The sequence below is a fragment of the Somniosus microcephalus genome, chromosome 21, assembly GCF_052327205.1.
Source record: "Somniosus microcephalus isolate GS21.2 chromosome 21, FLI_Smic_1.0, whole genome shotgun sequence".
NCBI classification, from domain to species: Eukaryota; Metazoa; Chordata; class Chondrichthyes; order Squaliformes; family Somniosidae; genus Somniosus; species Somniosus microcephalus.
The window spans coordinates 5,172,471-5,195,057 of record NC_141007.1 but is presented as its reverse complement, the minus strand read 5'-3'; the positions used below and the strand labels follow the sequence as shown (position 1 = coordinate 5,195,057).

General features: G+C 55.1%; 2 protein-coding genes across 4 annotated transcripts in view; one reads left to right on the top strand and one right to left on the bottom strand.

The window, feature by feature from the left end:
* Nucleotides 1–5,527, bottom strand: part of mycbpap (mycbp associated protein) — a 195,012-nt gene extending 189,485 nt beyond the window's left edge. For 2 of the 3 annotated variants that reach the window (XM_085963210.1, XM_085963211.1), the window contains exon 1: nt 5,405–5,527. In XM_085963210.1, the coding sequence (XP_085819336.1) occupies nt 5,405–5,468 (64 nt within the window). In that variant the 5' untranslated portion in view covers nt 5,469–5,527. The remainder of the gene's footprint in view (nt 1–5,404) is intronic. The other variant, XM_085963212.1, reaches the window with a different exon arrangement.
* mrps7 (mitochondrial ribosomal protein S7) overlaps nt 1–22,587 on the top strand; it is a 1,172,241-nt gene that overhangs the window by 1,118,844 nt on the left and 30,810 nt on the right. The window lies entirely within an intron of this gene.

Here is a 22,587-nt window from a genome sequence, read left to right as displayed (position 1 = left end):
GGTGATATTGTCGATTAAGAGAGAAGTAATAAGGGAAATAATTTTCTTGGATTACTTCTGTAGTTTAAAAACCCCAATATTGATAGACTAACTGCATGCAAAACCACGTAATAAGGAAACACAGAAAGTTAGTATGTAGGTACAGCAAGCAATTAGGAAGGCAAATGGCATGTTGGCCTTTATTGCAAGGGGGTTGGAGTATGAGAGTAAGGAAGTCTTACTACAATTGTACAGGGCCTTGGGGAGACCACACCTGGAGTACTGGGCACAGTTTTGGTCTCCTAATCTAAGGAAGGATATACTTGCCTTGGAGGCGGTGCAACAAAGGGGTGAGAGGGTTGTCCTATGAGGAGAGATTGTGTAGAATGGGCCTATACTCTCTGGAGTTTAGAAGAATGAGAGGTGATCTCATTGAAACATATAAGATTCTGAAGGGGATTGACAGGGTAGATGCGGAGAGATTGTTTCCCCCTGGCTGGAGAGTCTAGAACTAGGGGGCATAGTCTCAGGATAAGGGGTCGGCCATTTAAGACTGAGATGAGGAATTTCTTCACTCAGAGGGTTGTAAATCTTGGGAATTCTCTACCCCAAAGGGCTGCTGAATCGTTGAGTATATTCAAGGCTGAGATCGATAGATTTTTGGACTCTAGGGGAATCAAGGGATATGGAGATCGGGCGGGAAAGTGGAGTTGAGGTCGATGATCAGCCATGATGTTATTGAATGGCGGAGCAGGCTCGGGGGGCCGTGTGATCAGCCATGATGTTATTGAATGGCGGAGCAGGCTCAAGGGGCCGTGTGATCAGCCATGATGTTATTGAATGGCGGAGCAGGCTCGAGGGGCCGTGTGATCAGCCATGATGTTATTGAATGGCGGAGCAGGCTCGAGGGGCCGTGTGGCGGAGCAGGCTCGAGGGGCCGTGTGGCGGAGCAGGCTCGAGGGGCGTGTGACGGAGCAGGCTCGAGGGGCCGTGTGGCGGAGCAGGCTCGAGGGGCCGTGTGGCGGAGCAGGCTCGAGGGGCCGTGTGGCGGAGCAGGCTCGAGGGGCCGTGTGGCGGAGCAGGCTCGAGGGGCCGTGTGGCGGAGCAGGCTCGAGGGGCCGTGTGGCGGAGCAGGCTCGAGGGGCCGTGTGGCGGAGCAGGCTCGAGGGGCCGTGTGGCGGAGCAGGCTCGAGGGGCCGTGTGGCGGAGCAGGCTCGAGGGGCCGTGTGGCGGAGCAGGCTCGAGGGGCGTGTGACTCACTCCTACTCCTAACTCTTATGCTCTTATCTTGTGCAGACATTGAAAAGGGGATATCGACCCTGGGGAATCATACATGTGGGAGGTAGTCTACAATGTGGGACAACATCCTTGGGTGAGGATCAGGACAATGTTCTTTGTTATTATGCAACTTGTTACGATTGTAACTTTTTTATTCACATTTGTAGTATTCACTAAAACTTTTGCATCGATGTCACGGTGAATTAGCTTCTTGTAACAACAATGCTGAACCTTATCTGTGGCGGGTGCAACTAAGATTCAAAGAACAATTTACAGAGAGTTGTTCGATCACTCGCTCACTTGAGGAGGGACTAAAGGATTTTGGTATCAATATGGATCTTTCTTTGCCAGAGAGAATGATATAAAAGCAGGTATTTTTATTAAGTTTGCGGAGACAGTCCAGTGGACTGATCAGAACACCAAGGACACAAACAAAGAATTAACCCCTCAGCCTCCCGAAGCAAAGGAATTTGACCATTCTGACATTGATTCATTGAAGATAGGAGCAGGAGTCGGCCATTCGGCCCCTCGAGCCTGCTCCACCATTTAATGCGATCATGGCTGATCATCCAAATTCAGTACCCTGTCCCTGCCTTCTCCCCATATCCCTTGATCCCTTTAGCCTTAAGAAATATATCCAACTCCTTCTTGAATATATTTAATGAATTGGCCTCAACTGCCTTCTGTGGTAGAGAATTCCACAGGTTCACCAGTCTCTGGGTGAAGAAATTCCTCCTCATCTCGGTCCTAAATGGCTTACCCCTTATCCTCAGACTGTGACCCCTGGTTCTGGACTCCCCGACCATCGGGAACATCCTTCCTGCATCTAGTCTGTCCAGTCCTGTGTAAGATTTGCAAAATTTGTGCATCTCCCCGAAGGTTATTATCGATAAAAGGGACCCTGCGTGGACATTTCTTTTGAAATTAAAAAGGGTACCCAAGATGGCGTCCGTGCCTCGTGGCAGAAAGCCTACGGGTCTCCAAAATGGATTCTGCAGCCCAGGCAGTTTGGCGTAAGTCAAAACTAAGGCTGCAAGTTTCCTGTGAAAAGAACTTTGTGTTTTGGGACCCAGACAAACTGTGAATTATGTATTAGGCCGAATTAGAGGCAGATCTAAATTCAATGAGGCCTACAGTTAAAGCCATAAAACAGTCTACATACATAATTGGAAACAGATTAAACACATCCATCGAGGCTGGACCAGCCCATCAAGGACTTTCAGGACAATACGAGTCAATTATCGGGCCGGTAGATGCAATTACCGGCCATCTAAAAACCGTCAGTATAGATTGCTACCATTATTTTAACTAGCCCGCCAAAATTAAAACAAAGAACTAACCTGATTTGGCGCGCAGATAAGGGTTTTCGACGAAGGTATAACTGAAGGCCCCCAGGTAGCAATCGGAAGAAGAAGGAACTCCTGCTCTGCTCTCCTGCTGCTGTCGGTACTGCCGCTCCCCGGTTCTTCGGCCCCTCGCCCTCGTGGCTGCCGCTCTTCCCCCGTCACGCGCTTACCCCCTGGCCTTTGCCCGTGCCCTCTCCAACTCCATCTGGACTCGCCCCGACACCAGGTCGGGCGAACACGGGCAATTCAGGCCAGGCGAAGAAGGGGAGGAGGAGGGAAGACCACCCGGGGAAGGCCAACTGAGGGTAGGCTTCGAATCATCGGGCCTTCAGCCTCAGCCGGCCTGCGACTATCTTCATGCAAACTCAAGCTGTCGGCGAAGAATCATCCCTGCAAGGTAAAGTACCCAAGCAGAGACAGTAACTTTGGGGTACTCGAACCTGGACAACGCCCTTGCAGCACCCGGAGCCCACGTGACGACGGCAGGCTCCAGAGAGCACCAAGAGCGAACCCCGAACCCAACCGCTGTTTTGAGTCTAACAAACCCTTTTGATTGGTGAGCATGAATTCTGACCCCTCATAGATTAACCTAGTTAGGTATAGGGGGTGGGCTAAGGATAAGGGGATTGTTAAGATAGTTGTTTTCCCTCGATGTGCCGTGTGTTCCCCATTCCCTGTATAAGTATATAGTATCATTATGACTCTCGTGTAATTTTTGCCTGTAGAAGTGGACACTAATGATTTTCCATAAGATTGTATCAAGTTTTCCTCTTCAATAAAATCTTGGTTTTGTTTGCATCCAACCACCTGTCTACTCGAGTCTTCTCTGTATCGCTGCCTGCATCTAAGTTCGGTGTCCAGAACCCAGGGGGCGAGCGATTCGAACAGCTCAAAGAAGGTAGTCAGAGGCAAAGCTGACTGACCCGAACACGCCTGTGCAAAACCCCCTACACCAGTTAGAATTTTATAAGTTTCAATGAGATCCCCTCTCATTCTTCTAAACTCCAGTGAGTATAAGCCCAATCGACCCAATCTCTCCTCATACGTCATTCCTGCCATCCCAGGTATCAGCCTGGTGAATCTTCGCTGAACTCCTTCCATGGCAAGAACATCCTTCCTCAGATAAGGCGACCAAAACTGCACACAATACTCCAGGTGTGGTTTCACCAAGGCCCTGTACAACTGCAGCAAGACATCCTTGTTCCTGTACTCGAATTCTCTCGCTACGTTGGCCAACATACCATTTGCCTTCTAACTGCCTGCTGCACCTGCATGCTTACCTTCAGCGACTGGTGCACAAGGACACCCAGGTCTCGTTGCACTTCCCCTTCTCCCAATCTGGGGAGCTGGGGGCTTGGCTCTGACCGGGGTGGGGGGGGGGGGGACTTGGGGGAGCTGTACTTCTAACTAAAGTGTATCTATAAAGTTGTTGCATATTAAATGTCATTACTACCAATTGTTAGAGAAGTTGCTCTTACCTGTGGAAAGAGTAAAGAGCGAATTTTAAAATTCTAACCCCGGGCTGTACCTGCCCTGGGAGTGTTTGATGGTCAGTGTGGAGGGGCCTTTACTCTATATTTAACCCCCTGTACCTGCCCTGGGAGTGTTTGATGGGACAGTGTAGAGGGAGCTTTACTCTGTATCTAATCCGTGCTCTACCTGCCCTGGGAGTGTTTGATGGGACAGTGTAGAGGGAGCTTTACTCTGTATCTAACCCGTGCTGTACCTGCCCTGGGAGTGTTTGATGGGACAGTGTAGAGGGAGTTTTACTCTGTATCTAACCCGTGCTGTACCTGCCCTGGGAGTGCTTGATGGGATGGTGTAGAGGGAGCTTTACTCTGTATCTAACCTGTGCTGTACCTGCCCTGGGAGTGTTTGATGGGACAGAGTAGAGGGAGCTTTACTCTGTATCTAACCCATGCTGTACCTGCCCTAGGAGTGTTTGATGGGGACAGTGTAGAGGGAGCTTTACTCTGTATCTAACCCGTGCTGTACCGGCCCTGGGAGTGTTTGATGGGACAGTGTAGAGGGAGCTTTACTCTGTATCTAACCCGTGCTGTACCGGCCCTGGGAGTGTTTGATGGGACAGTGTAGAGGGAGTTTTACTCTGTATCTAACCCGTGCTGTACCTGCCCTGGGAGCGTTTGATGGGACAGTGTAGAGGGAGCTTTACTCTGTATCTAACCCGTGCTGTACCTGTCCTGGGAGTGTTTGATGGGACAGTGTAGAGGGAGCTTTACTCTGTATCTAACCCGTGCTGTACCTGCCCTGGGAGAGTTTGATGGGACAGTGTAGAGGGAGCTTTACTCTGTATCTAACCCGTGCTGTACCTGTCCTGGGAGTGTTTGATGGGACAGTGTAGAGGGAGCTTTACTCTGTATCTAACCCGTGCTGTACCTGCCCTGGGAGTGTTTGATGGGACAGTGTAGAGGGAGCTTTACTCTGTATCTAACCCGTGCTGTACCTGCCCTGGGAGTGTTTGATGGGACAGTGTAGAGGGAGCTTTACTCTGTATCTAACCCGTGCTGTACCTGCCCTGGGAGTGTTTGATGGGACAGTGTAGAGGGAGCTTTACTCTGTATCTAACCCGTGCTGTACCTGCCCTGGGAGTGTTTGATGGGACAGTGTAGAGGGAGCTTTACTCTGTATCTAACCCGTGCTGTACCTGCCCCGGGAGTGTTTGATGGGGTCAGTGTGGAGGGGCCTTCACTCTGTGTGAGGGGCCCGGCTGGAGTTGGATGTTGGGGGCAGTCTGTGTCGCTGATTGTGGGGGTGCCGCAGCCGCAGGTCCCGCTGCTTACCTGGCGGAGTCTTCTGGCCGGTGACGTCTCGCCGGGAGGCTTTGGATTGAGAGCGGGTCCCCATGACTGCCGCTCGCCGAGGCCCGCCGCCCGTCTCCCGGGCAACCGTCTGACGCTTCAACCACCTGTCTCCATGGAAACCATTCACCAATGTGCCGCGCCGCTCGCTCAGAGCCAATCCCCACTCCCCCAGCCCCCCCGGTCAGAGCCAATCCCCACTCCCCCAGTCAGAGCCAATCCCCACTCCCCCAGCTCCCGGTCAGAGCCAATCCCCACTCCCCCAGCCCCCCAGTCAGAGCCAATCCCCACTCCCCCTGCCCCCGGGCAGAGCCAATCCCCACTCCCCCAGCTCCTGGTCAGAGCCAATCCCCACTCCCCCAGCCCCCGGTCAGAGCCAATCACCACTCCCCCAGCCCCCCGGTCAGAGCCAATCGCCACTCCCCCAATCAGAGCCAATCCCCAATCCCCCAGCCCCCGGTCAGAGCCAATCCCCACTCCCCCAATCAGAGCCAATCCCCAATCCCCCAGCCCCCGGTCAGAGCCAATCCCCACTCTCCCAGCCCCCGGTCAGAGCCAATCCCCACTCTCCCAGCCCCCGGTCAGAGCCAATCCCCACTCCCCCAGCTCCCGGTCAGAGCCAATCCCCACTCCCCCAGCCCCCGGTCAGAGCCAATCCCCACTCCCCCAGCCCCCGGTCAGAGCCAATCCCCACTCCCCCAGCCCCCGGTCAGAGCCAATCCCCACTCCCCCAGCCCCCGGTCAGAGCCAATCCCCACTCCCCCAGCCCCCGGGCAGAGCCAATCCCCACTCCCCCGGTCAGAGCAAATCCCCAGCCCCCAGCCCCCGGTCAGAGCCAATCCCCAGCCCCCAGCCCCCGGTCAGAGCCAATCCCCACTCCCCCAGCCCCCCGGTCAGAGCCAATCCCCAGCCCCCGGTCAGAGCCAATCCCCACTCCCTCGGCCGGCGCTGCTGCTCAGGATAGATTTGCAGCGACAGAGTGAGGCATAGACTGTAAATAGACCGGGAGGGGGAGTAAAGGGTGCGGGGAGTGAGCAGGACTGGGGTGTGTTGTGTCAGGGTGTCGGATATCAGGAGGAGTGTGTAGTGTGGATATTTTGGAGCACATATTGTGGGGGGCGCAAAATTCGGTTGCTTTGCGCCTCCCGTTAGCGCCCTAAGAGGGCGCAAAGCACCTAGCGCCCGAGCGCGGCCATGTTTGCGACACTCGTGAAATTGACTAGACATTTTGCGGCGGCGCTAAACATTACCACCACGATCTCCTGTGCCCGCAGATCGTGATGTCAGTCGAGCGTGCAGCGCCCCGGACCAGATATTGAGTGGCGCCCCCTGCCTTACCGCCTGCCGCTAGTAATGACAAGTAGAGGGTAACGTTTTGTAGTCGGGAAGGGACTGGGGGAGCGCTATTTAAAGGCGGCCGCTTCCTGACTTTTTTTTGTTGGTGACATTTTTGCACCACGCATTCTAAGAGAGAGAGAGACTTCTGGAGAGATTCAACACTGTGTGAAGGAGTTTTGGGTACTGAGCAGCACTTTGCAGTTCATTTTGATTTGCCCTTCCTTGTATCGATTTAGAAGAGTCTGCGGGGGCTGCACTCTGAGCTCTTTCCCTGGGCCTCTTCATTGGCCCAGTAATTCCGGGCACAACGCGTGAGTACGGAGGAATTGCCGGTTTTCAGCATGCTCAGCGCATGCGCTGAAAACCGGCATTTCCTGTCCTCTGACCCAAGGGGTTAAGAGGCAGAGCACGCGCGACTGCACAGGCAGCGCGTGGGCAGTGAAATTCCTTTTTTTTTCAGAGTTGCGCGTGTGTAAAGGCCTCCGGTCTTTACGCATTGAAAATCCACACGTAAGTACTTAGTTTTTCAGGTAAGTGGGCTTTTAGTACAATTGAGAAAAAAAATTTCCACAGGTTTGTTATTTTTAAAGAATTTACAGCAAGGTAAGCTTAGTTTTAGACCCGATTAAAAAAAAAAATTTTTTTCAAATTTTAAAATTATTGTTTAAAATAGTTTTTCAGAGTTCTTTATTGTTCATTTAAGTAGTGCAATGTTTTTTTTAATTTTCTTTCAGGTTTAAGTAGTGTTTTGGGGCCAGGAGTTTTCATGAGGTTGACAGCTCTTTCTATCAAACTCATGAATGAGTTTCCCCTCCCCTGATTGGCTGCACAGTGCTCACCTGATCCCAGCCGGCACATCGCACTAACTACGCCGCTGGATCAGGTAAGCACATCGCGCCGACATCTGAACCGGGCCTGTGACCGGAAATGCAAGCAGGCCCGGGCTTCAAATGTCGGCGCGCAGGATGAGTGCAGATCGAGGGCTTGCACGCGCGGCAAGCCCCTGGTCCTAATTTCAGGGCCATTGTTCTATTCCAGCAGATTTGATGTACAGGTCTCCCCAGGCCGAGATTCAAGGCTGCAATGAGCAGGGTGTGGATGGAGAGCAAGATCGACCCTCCCCTTTAAGAACTGGCCGGCGCCAGTGTGTGTGTTCCATTGCTGAGTGACATCACATGAGCTCCACCAGCGCTCTGAGGTAGCGCCTCGCTCCTCAGCCTTAGCGCCTTAAGGCAGGTGTGTAGCATCTGACTTAGCGCTCCAATCACCTCCAGGGGCGATAGAGGCCAAGTTTGCAGTCGGAGGCGATAATTAACGCCAGGCGCTAAATTTTGCACCCGGCCGATAATTGCGCCCCAAACAGGGCGATACCGAATTTCTCCCCCATGGTGTTTAGGAGGGTAGGATTAACTGGTTAGGGTTGACTTTTGTGGAGTTAAGAGAAGGGTGTCGAGTTGGCTTTTGGGGATAGAAGGGTCAGGGAAGTTCAGACGAAATGACCAAGCACTTGAAGAAAACAGTGAAATGTTAGACACAAACTGCATTTATTACTCATTGTATATTCATTTAACAGACTGAAACTTGCAGTATTTTTGACACAAGGCCAGTGATGTTGCTTCCAAACACAGTGTCAGTACGTGCTACTGACAGAACCTGGAGGGTTCAGCACCAGCAGGGACTAGATGAGAGACATTCTCGTATCTGTCACCGTGGTGCATTATCCCTCCTCATCCTCTTCAACCTGCTGGGAGCATTTGACATGATGGACGACACCGTCGTCCTCCACCGCTCAGCCACTGAAACACTCCAGCAAGCCTTTGTCACCTCCAGTCTCGACTATTCCAATTGTCCCCTGGTTAGCTTCCCATCCTCCACTCTCCGTAAACTTATAAATCTTTGCTGCCTGTATCTTACTTGACCAATTCCCACTCTCCCTTCACCCCAGTGCTCACTGACCCACATTGGCACCCGGTCTCCCACCCCCATAAATTTAAAATTCTCGTCCTCGTGTTCAAATTGCCCCAAGGCCTCTCCCATCCCTATCTCTGATCTCTATAACTCCACTCCCCACTCCAGCCTCTCCATTCCTCGGACTCTTGCCTATTGCTCACCCCCTACTCCCTTCACCCCACCATTGGTGGCCGTGCCTTCAGCTGCCTGGGCCCTAAGCTCTGGAATTCCCTCCCTAAACCTCTCTCTCTCTCTTTTGTTGGCTCTTAACACCCACCTCTTTGACCAAGCCTTTGGTCACCTGTCCTAATATCTCCTTCTTTGCCTCGGTGTCTGTTTATCCTCGCACTTCCTCTAACTTTTCCTCTGAAGCCCCTCGGGACGTTTTTCTCCGTTAAATGTCTTTCTCTCTCAGTGCGCGCTGTCGTTGCTGATTCTACTGCAGGTGTGCCTGAGGAAGGAAAGGAATCAAAGGCAGCGAGCCACTGAGCTCTGGTAGGAGAGTTGTAACTGGTGTAGAAGAGTAGGCAGCAGGCTGTCAAGTAACGCCAGGCCTTCCCACGAACACCGCAGCCCCCTGGAGAGAAACGAGAAACAGAAATCAAGCCTGAAACTGGCAGGCAGGTGCGCCTCCGTCCTACTGCAGACCAATGTAGTGCCAAGTTACGGGGCTCACACACAAACCAGTCTGAAGCTACGCACACATTTCACGGAGCACCTCCCAGCCAGCAGACAGAGAAGACTCAGCCCTATCAGGCAGGGCTGGGTTTGAACCCATGTCACAGAGGTGGAGGACAGCGTGAAAGCCCCTTTTACCACCTGGTGCCCCTCGTCCTATATTGGTTACTGTTTAAAGCGCCTTGTTCCCGTTTCCAGGAAGTGATTCTATTAGGTTGCTGCCCCTCGTAAACAATAACTATCCAAACCCCTCGATTGGTTTGCTGCTTTGTGACATATATAGATCGAAAATATTCTCCCAAATCAGTGATGTAACTCCCAAGAGCATCCACGAGTGGGGAAACCTGGCTGGTTCTTCTCCACCCTCCCAGCTCAAGCACACTGTCACCCTCCTGAGAGCAGCCGATCACCGCCTGCTAACGTGGGCAGGGTCGATACACGGCGGCCAAGCAACAGTTCAGGAATCTCGGAAGGAGCGGCAGTTTCCACAGAATGTCGAAAGACTTGCCGGCAGGTTCGGAGGTTACTCCTTGTCATGGCCCCCAAACGCTGCGTTTCTTTCTCTGTGCAGGCTGTGCCATCCCATAATAACCAGTGATAAAACCGAGATCAGTTTTTATTTCTACGGGTGAAAGACTCCCTTCTCAGTGGTTTTAAGGGACCCAGGAACATCGAATCCAGTTCCAAGTGCGCCTGAGCCCACAGCCTGAAACTGCAACTAATTTGGGAGTAATTTCGCCAGTCTTATCGGCAAAGGCTGCTGTGGGAAATCGAACTATATCACACTGGCGAGGTAGGATGTGATGTGCCTCAATAATCCCAAGACTCGATGTTAGCGGAACAAAACAAGGCTTTTATTAACTTAGAAGATAACACGCGGTGGAGAGAGGTATCTTCCATCTGGAGCTCTGCAGTACTGGATATGAGGCCAGACTGAGCTGGCTTACATAGAGGCCAGGTATGGGCGGAGCCCTACACACAACACATTCCATACATTCCAATATACAATACAATGGTGAGGAGAAACCTGAAACCAACCACAGTCACAGGCAATACAATGGTGAGGGGAAACCTGAAACCAACCACAGTCACAGGCAGTGATGAATGGAATATTTCATCACATTCACCCCTTCTATAGATTTAGTCTGTTCGGGGGTTTGGTAGTCCTCTGCGACCGACGTGGCTGTTGTGGTGTCGCGGGTGTCGGCTGGGTGTCCCCGGTGGCCTCCTGGGTCTCTGCCGGGGGTGCCGCCAGGGTTGTTAAAGGGGTAGTTGGTGGGGGTGCCGTTGGTCGATGTTCTTCCGGGGGTGATGAAAGAGTAGTGGGTGGGTAAGAGTTGCTGTGGTCGTTGTTGCTGCTATTGCCGTGGTTGTTGTCGTTACCGGCTGGGGCGACGTCTTTTATTGACATGGTGTCCTCCCTTCCGTCGGCGTGCCGGGCATACGCGTATTGGGGGTTGGCGTGGAGTAGGCGCACTGGCTCCACGAGAGAGTCCATCTTATGGCCCCTCACATGCCTTCGCACGAATACCGGACCTGGGGTGGAGAGCCATGACGGCATGGATACGCCTGAGGTGGATTTCCGGGGAAAGCTAAACATTCGTTCATGAGGCGTGGCATTAGTGGCAGTACACAATAGCGACCGTATCGAATGGAGCACATCTGAGAGGACTTCCTGCCAGCGGGAGATAGGGAGGCCATTGGTCCTTAGAGCTAGAGTGACTGCTTTCCATACTATCCCGTTCTCTCGCTCCACTTGACCGTTACCCCGGGGGTTGTAGCTGGTGGTACGGCTCGTGGCGATCCCTCTGGACAGCATGTACTGGCGTAGCTCTTCACTCATGAAGGACGTCCCCTATCCGTGTGGATGTAGCTCGGCATACCGAACAGGCAGAACAGGCTGTTGAGGCATTTAATGACCGTGGCGCTGGTCATGTCTGGGCAGGGGAAGGCGAATGGGAACCGGGAGTATTCGTCCACAATGTTCAGGAAGTAAACATTGCGGTCGACGGACGGGAGGGGGCCCTTGAAATCTAAGCTGAGCCGCTCAAAGGGCCGTGTAGCTTTGATTAAGTGGGCTCTATCAGGGTGGTAGAACCGAGGCTTGCACTCAGCGCAAGTGCGGCAGTTCCTGGTCAGAGACCGAACTTCCTCAATCGAGTAGGGTAAGTTGCGGGACTTTATGAAGTGGAACAGCCACGTGACCCCTGGGTGGCAGAGGTCGTTGTGGAGGGTCTGTAGCCGATCCCCGGTGGCGCTGGCACACATCCCTCGTGAGAGGGCGTCAGGGGATTCGTTAAGGGCCCCTGGCCGGTAAATGATGTCATACTCGAAGGTGGAGAGCTCGATCCGCCACCTAAGAATCTTATCATTTTTAATCTTCCCCCTCTGTTTATTATTGAACATAAACGCTACCGACCGCTGGTCGGTAAGTAGGGTGAAGCGTTTGCTGGCTAGGTAGTGGCGCCAGTGGCGCACTGCCTCCACGATGGCTTGGGCCTCCTTTTCCACGGAGGAGTGTCTGATCTCGGGCCCTTGGAGGGTCCTCGAGAAGAAAGCTACGGGCCGCCCCGCCTGGTTGAGGGTGGCCGCCAAGGCGAAGTCAGACGCATCACATTCCACTTGAAATGGAGTGTTCTCGTCCACTGCCTGTAGCGTGGCCCGCTCAATATCCTGCTTAATGCTTTTGAAGGCGGCGTGGGCCTCAGCAGAGAGCGGAAAAGAGGATGCTTTCAAGAGGGGGCGGGCTTTGTCGGAGTAGTTGGGGACCCATTGGGAATAATAAGAAAATAACCCCAGGCACCTTTTCAGGGCTTTGGGAGTGTTGGGCAGGGGCAGCTCCCGTAGGGGGCGCAATCGGTCGGGGTCTGGTCCGATTTCCCCATTCTCCACCATGCTGCCTAGTATGCAGAGGCGCGTGGTGTTGAAAACGCACTTGTCCTCGTTGTAGGTGAGGTTGAGTTTTTGTGCGGTTTCCAGGAACCTCTCGAGGTTCGAGTCGTGATCCTGCTGGTTGTGACCACAGATGGTGACGTTGTCGAGGTAGGGGAAGGTTGCCTGCAAGTGGTGGTCATCGACCATGCGGTCCATCTCCCTCTGGAAGACCGAGACCCCATTCGTCACCCCAAAGGGGACTCTGAGGAATTGGTAGAGGCGTCCGTTCGCCTCGAAGGCGGTGTACGGGCGGTCCTCTGGTCTGATAGGGAGCTGGTGGTACGCTGACTTAAGGTCGATGGTGGAGAACACCCGGTATTGGGCGATTTGGTTCACCATTTCTGATATGCGGGGTAGCGGGTAGGCGTCTAGTTGGGTGTACCTGTTGATCGTTTGGCTATAGTCGATCACCATCCGTTTCTTCTCGCTACCCCTTACCACTGCCACTTGGGCACGCCACGGGCTGTTGCTGCGTTCAATAATGCGCTCTTTCAGGAGCCTGTCTACCTCGGTCGCGATAAACCGCCTGTCCTCCCAGCTGTACCTCCTGCTTTTGGTCGCTATTGGCCGGCAGTTAGGGGTAAGGTTCGCGAATAGCGAAGGCGGCTTTACCTTCAGGGTAGCCAGACCACATACTGTGAGGGGCGGCTGGGACCCACCGTACTTGAGCGTGATGCTTTGGTGGTTGCACTGGAAATCCAGGCCCAAGATCACGCTCGCACATAGATTCTTCATGATTAATACTTTAAAATTATCATAAACAGTTCCGTTAACGGACAATTGTACCGTGCAGTAACCCAAAATGGTCGATGTTTGGGTTTTATCAGCCATAGAGATGGTACCCTGAGTAGGGACCACCTTTAGGGAGAGTTGTTGTGCCAGTTCAGGGTGGATAAAACTCTCCGTGCTTCCACTGTCAATTAAACATTTAACCCTGCACCCGTTTACCTCGATGTCCACCATTGATTTGGATAGCGGGTGCGGCCTGGTCTGGTCCACTGTGACCGATGCCACTGTAGGGCCCTGATCGAGACAAGATGGCGTCCACGCTGTCTGCTCATAAGATGGCGGACCCCACGAGGTCGGGCAAGATGGCGTCCAAGATGGCCGCTCCCACGGCGCGCACGCGGCGGTGGCGGGTTTTCCGGCGGTTGGTTTTCCGGCGGGGTTCCCTCTGCACACCTTCCCGAAGTGCCCCTTCTTACCGCACTTAAAGCAGGTGGTGCCTTTCGCCGGGCACAGGTTTCTGGTATGCTTTGGCTGCCCGCAGAAGTAGCAGTTGGGTCCCCGACGCGTCGCGGCTGTCGTAGGGCTTCTGGGGGGAGAGCGGGGCCCCGACGGTGTCGGGCTGCCGGGCGGGGAAGATGCCTTCCAAGATGGCGGCGCCCTTGGTGCACACGTGGCGGCGTGGACGGCGCGGGCTGAAGAGTAGGCGTCCGAGTTTCTCTGGGCCACATCCAGGGATCGCGCGGTGTCTGCAGCCTGTTTCAGGTCCAATCCCGTTTTTTCCAGCAGTCTTTGCCGGATGTAAGTGGAGCTGAGGCCTGTGATAAAGGCATCGCGAACAAACTCGTCGGTGTACACTGCGGCTTTTACATCTCGGCACTTGCAGTCTTTGCCAAGCATTTTCAGGGTGCCTAGGAACTCCTCCACCGATTCCCCAGGTCGCTGTGCGCGAGTGGCGAGCAGATGCCTAGCATACACCTCATTCGTAGGCTGCTGGTAATGCGCCTTTAAGATGTCGCAGGCGGCCAGGTACGTGTCGGCATCTTGGATGAGGGGGTAAACCCGGTGGCTTACCCAATTCCGCAGAATTCCGAGTTTCATACTCGCAGCGTCCGTAGCGTCTTTGACGGCTGCGGAATTGTCCAGGAAGAATTCCATACACATAAACCAGTGTCCAAAGCGTGCTGATGCGTCCGGAGCATGCTGATCCAAATCCAAACGTTCGGGTTTCAGGAGTTGATCCATTGTGTTGAAAAATAAGTTAATAAAATTGATGTGCCTCAATAATCCCAAGACTCGATGTTACCGGAACAAAACAAGGCTTTTATTAACTTAGAAGATAACACGCAGTGGAGAGAGGTATCTTCCATCTGGAGCTCTGCAGTACTGGATATGAGGCCAGACTGAGCTGGCTTACATAGAGGCCAGGTATGGGCGGAGCCCGACACACAACACATTCCATACATTCCAATATACAATACAATGGTGAGGAGAAACCTGAAACCAACCACAGTCACAGGCAATACAATGGTGAGGGGAAACCTGAAAACAACCACAGTCACAGGCAGTGATGAATGGAATATTTCTTCACAGGATGCACTCGACAGAGGCTGATGTTAATGGGTATAGGTAGGGCAGTGTAGAGGGAGCTTTATTCTGTATATAAACCATGCTGTACCTACCCTGGGAGTGTTTGATAGGACAGTGCAGGGGGAGCTTTACTGTGTATCTAACCCGTGCTGTACCTGCCCTGGGAGTGTTTGATGGGACAGTGTAGAGGGAGCTTTACTGTGTATCTAACCCGTGCTGTACCTGCCCTGGGAGTGTTTGATGGGACAGTGTAGAGGGAGCTTTATTCTGTATCTAACCCGTGCTGTACCTGCCCTGGGTGTGTTTGTTGGGACAGTGTAGAGGGAGCTTTACTCTGTATCTAACCCGTGCTGTACCTGCCCTGGGAGTGTTTGATGGGACAGTGTAGAGGGAGCTTTACTCTGTATCTAACCCGTGCTGTACCTGCCCTGGGAGTGTTTGATGGGACAGTGTAGAGGGAGCTTTACTCTGTATCTAACCCATGCTGTACCTGCCCTGGGAGTGTTTGATGGGACAGTGTAGAGGGAGCTTTACTCTGTATCTAACTCGTGCTGTACCTGCCCTGGGAGTGTTTGATGGGACAGTGTAGAGGGAGCTTTACTCTGTATCCAACCCGTACTGTACCTGCCCTAGGAGTGTTTGATGGGACAGTGTAGAGGGAGCTTTACTCTGTATCTAACCCGTGCTGTACCTGCCCTGCGAGTGTTTGATGGGACAGTGTAGAGGGAGCTTTACTTTGTATCTAACCCGTGCTGTACCTGCCCTGGGAGTGTTTGATGGGACAGTGTAGAGGGAGCTTTACTCTGTATCCAACCCGTACTGTACCTGCCCTAGGAGTGTTTGATGGGACAGTGTAGAGGGAGCTTTACTCTGTATCTAACCCGTGCTGTACCTGCCCTGGGAGTGTTTGATGGGACAGTGTAGAGGGAGCTTTACTTTGTATCTAACCCGTGCTGTACCTGCCCTGGGAGTGTTTGATGGGACAGTTTAGAGGGAGCTTTACTCTGTATCTAAACCGTGCTGTACCTGCCCTGGGAGTGTTTGATGGGACAGTGTAGAGGGAGCTTTACTCTGCATCTAACCCCTGCTGTACCTGCCCTGGGAGTGTTTGATGGGACAGTGTAGAGGGAGCTTTACTCTGTATCTAACTCGTGCTGTACCTGCCCTGGGAGTGTTTGATGGGACAGTGTAGAGGGAGCTTTACTCTGTATCCAACCCGTACTGTACCTGCCCTAGGAGTGTTTGATGGGACAGTGTAGAGGGAGCTTTACTCTGTATCTAACCCGTGCTGTACCTGCCCTGGGAGTGTTTGATGGGACAGTGTAGAGGGAGCTTTACTTTGTATCTAACCCGTGCTGTACCTGCCCTGGGAGTGTTTGATGGGACAGTGTAGAGGGAGCTTTACTCTGTATCCAACCCGTACTGTACCTGCCCTAGGAGTGTTTGATGGGACAGTGTAGAGGGAGCTTTACTCTGTATCTAACCCGTGCTGTACCTGCCCTGGGAGTGTTTGATGGGACAGTGTAGAGGGAGCTTTACTTTGTATCTAACCCGTGCTGTACCTGCCCTGGGAGTGTTTGATGGGACAGTTTAGAGGGAGCTTTATTCTGTATCTAAACCGTGCTGTACCTGCCCTGGGAGTGTTTGATGGGACAGTGTAGAGGGAGCTTTACTCTGCATCTAACCCCTGCTGTACCTGCCCTGGGAGTGTTTGATGGGACAGTGTAGAGGGAGCTTTACTCTGTATCTAACTCGTGCTGTACCTGCCCTGGGAGTGTTTGATGGGACAATGTAGAGGGAGCTTTACTCTGTATCTAACCTGTGCTGTACCTGCCCTGGGAGTGTTTGATGGGACAGTGTAGAGGGAGCTTTACTCTGTATCTAACCCGTGCTGTACCTGCCCTGGGAGTGTTTGATGGGACAGTGTCGAGGGAGCTTTACTCTGTATCTAACCCGTGCTGTACCTGCCCTGGGAGTGTTTGATGGGACAGTGTAGAGTGAGCTTTACTCTGTATCTAACCCGTGCTGTACCTGCCCTGGGAGTGTTTGATGGGACAGTGTAGAGGGAGCTTTACTCTGTATCTAACTCGTGCTGTACCTGCCCTGGGAGTGTTTGATGGGACAATGTAGAGGGAGCTTTACTCTGTATCTAACCCGTGCTGTACCTGCCCTGGGAGCATTTGATGGGACAGTGTAGAGTGAGCTTTACTCTGTATCTAACCCGTGCTGTACCAGCCCTGGGAGCGTTTGATGGGACAATGTAGAGGGAGCTTTACTCTGTATCTAACCCATGCTGTATCTGCCCTGGGAGTGTTTGGTGGGACAGTGTAGAGGGAGCTTACTCAGTATCTAACCGTGCTGTACCTGCCCTGGAGTGTTTGATGGGACAGTGTAGAGGGAGCTTTACTCTGTATCTAACTCATGCTGTACCAGCCCTGGGAGCGTTTGATGGGACAGTGTAGAGGGAGCTTACTCTGTATCTAACCCATGCTGTATCTGCCCTGGGAGTGTTTGATGGGACAGTGTAGAGGGAGGTTTACTCTGTATCTAACCCGTGCTGTACCTGCCCTGGGAGTGTTTGGTGGGACAGTGTAGAGGGAGCTTTACTCTGTATCTAACCCGTGTATCTAACAGCTGAGTGTTTCCAGCTGCTCAGGCATCCGGAAACAAAAAAAACTAGAGTATCTCTGTTTCTCTCTCCACAGATGCTGCCTGACTTGCTGAGTGTTTCCAGCATTTTCTGTTTTTATTAAATATCAGGTACTTTACATCACAATTCAGAGGCGAATAAGCCAGGGGTCCTGCACTGATCACTCTCTGCTGGAAAGTGCCATATAATCTCTGTCTCGGATATTCTGCCTCACTGTTGAACATCCCACCAATACTCACCGTCTGCACCACCCATGAAGAATGACCGCTTGAGGTGCAATACCAGAGAGTCAGCAATGTCTGTGGGACTGCATTCTGACAGAGAGCCAGCTCCAAGCAGAAGGGACAGAGAGCAAAACAAATTCCATAGAAAAGATAACCATCAAGATTAGCAGAGAAAGCAGCAGCGATTACCTGTCATCCAGGACAAGCAGCTGCTCCTCCAGGTAGTGCTCCACCTCAGGAGAATCCCCCAGTGCCTCCTGCAGACTGAAGCCAGTCGAACACTGCAGCCAGAGCTGGCAAACAGAAGCTTTTCAAAATGAGTCATTGCTGAAGAGGGAGCAGCAGGCTGATCCCACACACATCGCTTTCAATCGACCCCACCGTCTCCAACACCCCCAACTACCCTCCTCCTCCCCACATCCACCCCCCAACTACCCTTCTCTTCCCCACATCCACCCCCAACTACCCTCCTCCTCCCCACATCCACCACCCCAACTACCCTCCTCCTCCCCAAATCCACCCCCAACTACCCTCCTCCTCCCCACATTCACCCCCCCAACTACCCTCCTCCCCACATCCACCCCCCAACTACCCTCCTCCTCCCCAAATCCACCCCCCAACTACCCTCCTCCTCCCCACATCCACCCCCCAACTACCCTCCTCTTCCCCACATCCACCCCCCAACTACCCTCCTCTTCCCCACATCCACCCCCAACTACCCTCCTCTTCCCACATCCACCCCCCAACTACCCTCCCCCTCCCCACATCCACCCCCCCAACTACCCTCCTCCCCACATTCACCCCCCCAACTACCCTCCTCCCCACATCCACCCCCCAACTACCCTCCTCCTCCCCACATCCACCCCCCAACTACCCTCCTCCTCCCCACATCCACCCCCCCAACTACCCTCCTCCTCCCCACATCCACCCCCCCAACTACCCTCCTCCTCCCCACATCCACCCCCCCAACTACCCTCCTCCTCCCCACATCCACCCCCCCAACTACCCTCCTCCTCCCCACATCCACCCCCCCAACTACCCTCCTCCTCCCCACATCCACCCCCCCAACTACCCTCCTCCTCCCCACATCCACCCCCCAACTACCCTCCTTCTCCCCACATCACCCCCCAACTACCCTCCTCCTCCCCACATCCACCCAACTACCCTCCTCCTCCCCACATCCACCCCCCCCCAACTACCCTCCTCCCCACATCCACCCCCCAACTACCCTCCTCCCCACATCCACCCCCCCAACTACCCTCCTCCTCCCCACATCCACCCCCCCCAACTACCCTCCTCCCCACATCCACCCCCCAACTACCCTCCTTCTCCCCACATCCACCCCCCAACTACCCTCCTCCTCCCCACATCCACCCCCAACTACCCTCCTCCTCCCCACATCCACCCCCCAACTACCCTCCTTCTCCCCACATCCACCCCCCAACTACCCTCCTCCTCCCCACATCCACCCCCCAACTACCCTCCTCCTCCCCACATCCACCCCCCAACTACCCTCCTCCTCCCCACATCCACCCCCCCAACTACCCTCCTTCTCCCCACATCCACCCCGCAACTACCCTCCTCCCCACATCCACCCCCCCAACTACCCTCCTTCTCCCCACATCCACCCCCCATCTACCCTCCTTCTCCCCACATCCACCCCCACAACTACCCTCCTCCTCCCCACATCCACCCCCAACTATGCTCCTCCCCACATCCACCCCCCCAACTACCCTCCTCCCCACATCCACCCCCCCAACTACCCTCCTCCTCCCCACATCCCCCCCCCACGACCCTCCTCCTCCCCACATCCACCCCCCCAACTACCCTCCTCCTCCCACATCCACCCCCCCAACTACCCTCCTCCTCCCCACATCCCCCCCCAACTACGCTCCTCCTCCCCACATCCACCCCCCCAACTACCCTCCTCCCCAAATCACCCCCCCAACTACCCTCCTCCTCCCCACATCCACCCCCAACTACCCTCCTTCTCCCCACATCCACCCCCCCAACTACCCTCCTCCTCCCCACATCCACCCCCCAACTACCCTACTTCTCCCCACATCCACCCCCCAACTACGCTCCTCCTCCCCACATCCACCCCCCAACTAACCTCCTCCCCACTTCCACCCCCCAACTACCCTCCTCCGCCCCACATCCACCCCCCCAACTACACTCCTCCCCACATCCACTCCCCCAACTACCCTCCTCCTCCCACATCCACCCCCCAACTAACCTCCTCCCCACTTCCACCCCCCAACTACCCTCCTCCGCCCCACATCCACCCCCCCAACTACACTCCTCCCCACATCCACCCCCCAACTACCCTCCTCCGCCCCACATCCACCCCCCCAACTACACTCCTCCCCACATCCACCCCCCCAACTACCCCTCCTCCTCCCCACATCCACCCCCCCAACTACCCTCCTCCTCCCACATCCACCCCTCAACTAACCTCCTCCCCACTTCCACCCCCCAACTACCCTCCTCCGCCCCACATCCACCCCCCCAACTACCCTCCTCCTCCCACATCCACCCCCCCAACTACCCTCCTCCTCCTCACATCCACCCCCGCAACTACCCTCCTTCTCCCCACATCCACACCCCCAACTACCCTCCTCCTCCCCACATCCACCCCCCCAACTACCCTCCTCCTCCCTACATCCACCCCCCAACTACCCTCCTCCTCCTCACATCAACACCCCCAACTACCCTCCTCCCCACATCCACCCCCGCAACTACCCTCCTCCCCACATCCACCCCCCCAACTACCCTCCTCCCACATCCACCCCCGCAACTACCCTCCTCCTCCCCACATTCACCCCCCCAACTACCCTCCTCCTCCCCACATCCACCCCCCCAACTACCCTCCTCCCACATCCACCCCCCCAACTACCCTCCTCCTCCCCACATCCACCCCCCAACTACTCTCCTTCTCCCCACATCCGCCCCCGCAACTACCCTCCTCCTCCCCACATCCACCCCCAACTACTCTCCTCCCCACATCCACCCCCCCAACTACCCTCCTCCTCCCACATCCACCCCCAACTACCCTTCTCCCCACATCCACCCCCCAACTACCCTCTTCCTCCCCACATCCACCCCCCCAACTACACTCCTCCCCCCACATCCGCCCCCGCAACTACCCTCCTCCTCCCCACATCCACCCCCCAAATACCCTCCTCCTCCCCACATCCACCCCCCAACTACCCTTCTCCCCACATCCACCCCCCCAACTACACTCCTTCTCTGCACATCCACCCCCCACTACCCTCTTCCTCCCCACATCCACCCCCCCAACTACACTCCTCCCCCCCACATCCACCCCCCAACTACCCTCCTCCTCCTCACATCAACCCCCAACTACCCTCCTCCTCCCCACATCCACCCCCCAACTACCCTCCTCCTCCCACATCCACCCCCCAACTACACTCCTCCCCCCACATCACACCCCCAACTACCCTCCTCCTCCTCACATCAACCCCCCAACTACCCTCCTCCCCACATCAACCCCCCAACTACCCTCCTCCCCACATCCACACCCCCAGCTACCCTCCTCCTCCCCACATCCACCCCCCCAACTACCCTCTTTCTCCCCACATCCACCCCCCAAACAACCCTCCTCCTCCCCACATCCACCCCCCCAACTACCCTCCTCCTCCCCACATCCACCCCCCCAACTACCCTCCTCCTCCTCACATCAACCCCCCCAACTACCCTCCTCCTCCTCACATCAACCCCCAACTACCCTCCTCCTCCCCACATCCACCCCCCAACTACCCTCCTCCTCCTCACATCAACCCCCCAACTACCCTCCTCCTCCCACATCCACCCCCCCAACTACCCTCCTCCTCCCCACATCCACCCCCCAACTACCCTCCTTCTCCCCACATCCACCCCCCAACAACCCTCCTCCTCCCCACATCCACCCCCCAACTACCCTCCTCCTCCCCACATCCACCCCCCAACTACCCTCCTCCTCCTCACATCCACCCCCCAACTACCCTCCTCCTCCCCACATCAACCCCCCAACTACCCTCCTCCTCCCCACATCCACCCCCCAACTACCCTCCTCTCCTCACATCAACCCCCCAACTACCCTCCTCCTCCCACATCCACCCCCCCAACTACCCTCCTCCTCCCCACATCCACCCCCCCAACTACCCTCCTCCCCACATCCACCCCCCAACTACCCTCCTCCTCCCACATCCACCCCCCCAACTACCCTCCTCCCCACATCCACCCCCCAACTACCTCCTCCTCCCCACATCCACCCCCCAACTACCCTCCTCTCCCCACATCCACCCCCCAACTACCCTCCTTCTCCCACATCCACCCCCCAACTACCCTCCTCCTCCCACATCCACCCCCCAACTACCCTCCTCCTCCCCACATCCACCCCCCAACTACCCTCCTCCCCACATCCACCCCCCAACTACCCTCTCCTCCCCACATCCACCCCCCAACTACCCTCCTCTCCCACATCCACCCCCCCAACTACCCTCCTCCTCCCACATCCACCCCCCAACTACCTCCTCCCACATCACCCCCCAACTACCCTCCTCCTCCCACATCCACCCCCAACTACCCTCCTCCCACATCCACCCCCCCAACTACCCTCTCCTCCCCACATCCACCCCCCAACTACCCTCCTCCTCACCTCCACATCCACCCCCCAACTACCCTCCTCCCCACATCCACCCCCCCAACTACCCTCCTCTCCCCACATCCACCCCCCAACTACCTCTCCTCCCCACATCCACCCCCCCAACTACCTCCTCCTCCCCACATCCACCCCCCAACTACCCTCCTCCTCCCACATCCACCCCCAACTACCCTCCTTCTCCCCACATCCACCCCCAACTACCCTCTCCTTCCCACATCCACCCCCCAACTACCCTCTCCTCCCCACATCCACCCCCCAACTACCCTCCTTCCTCCCCACATCCACACCACCCCTCAACTACCCTCCTCCACCCCACATCCACCCCCCACAACTACCCTCCTTCTCCCCACATCCACCCCCCAACTACCCTCCTCCCCACATCCACCACCCCCAACTACCCTCCTCCACC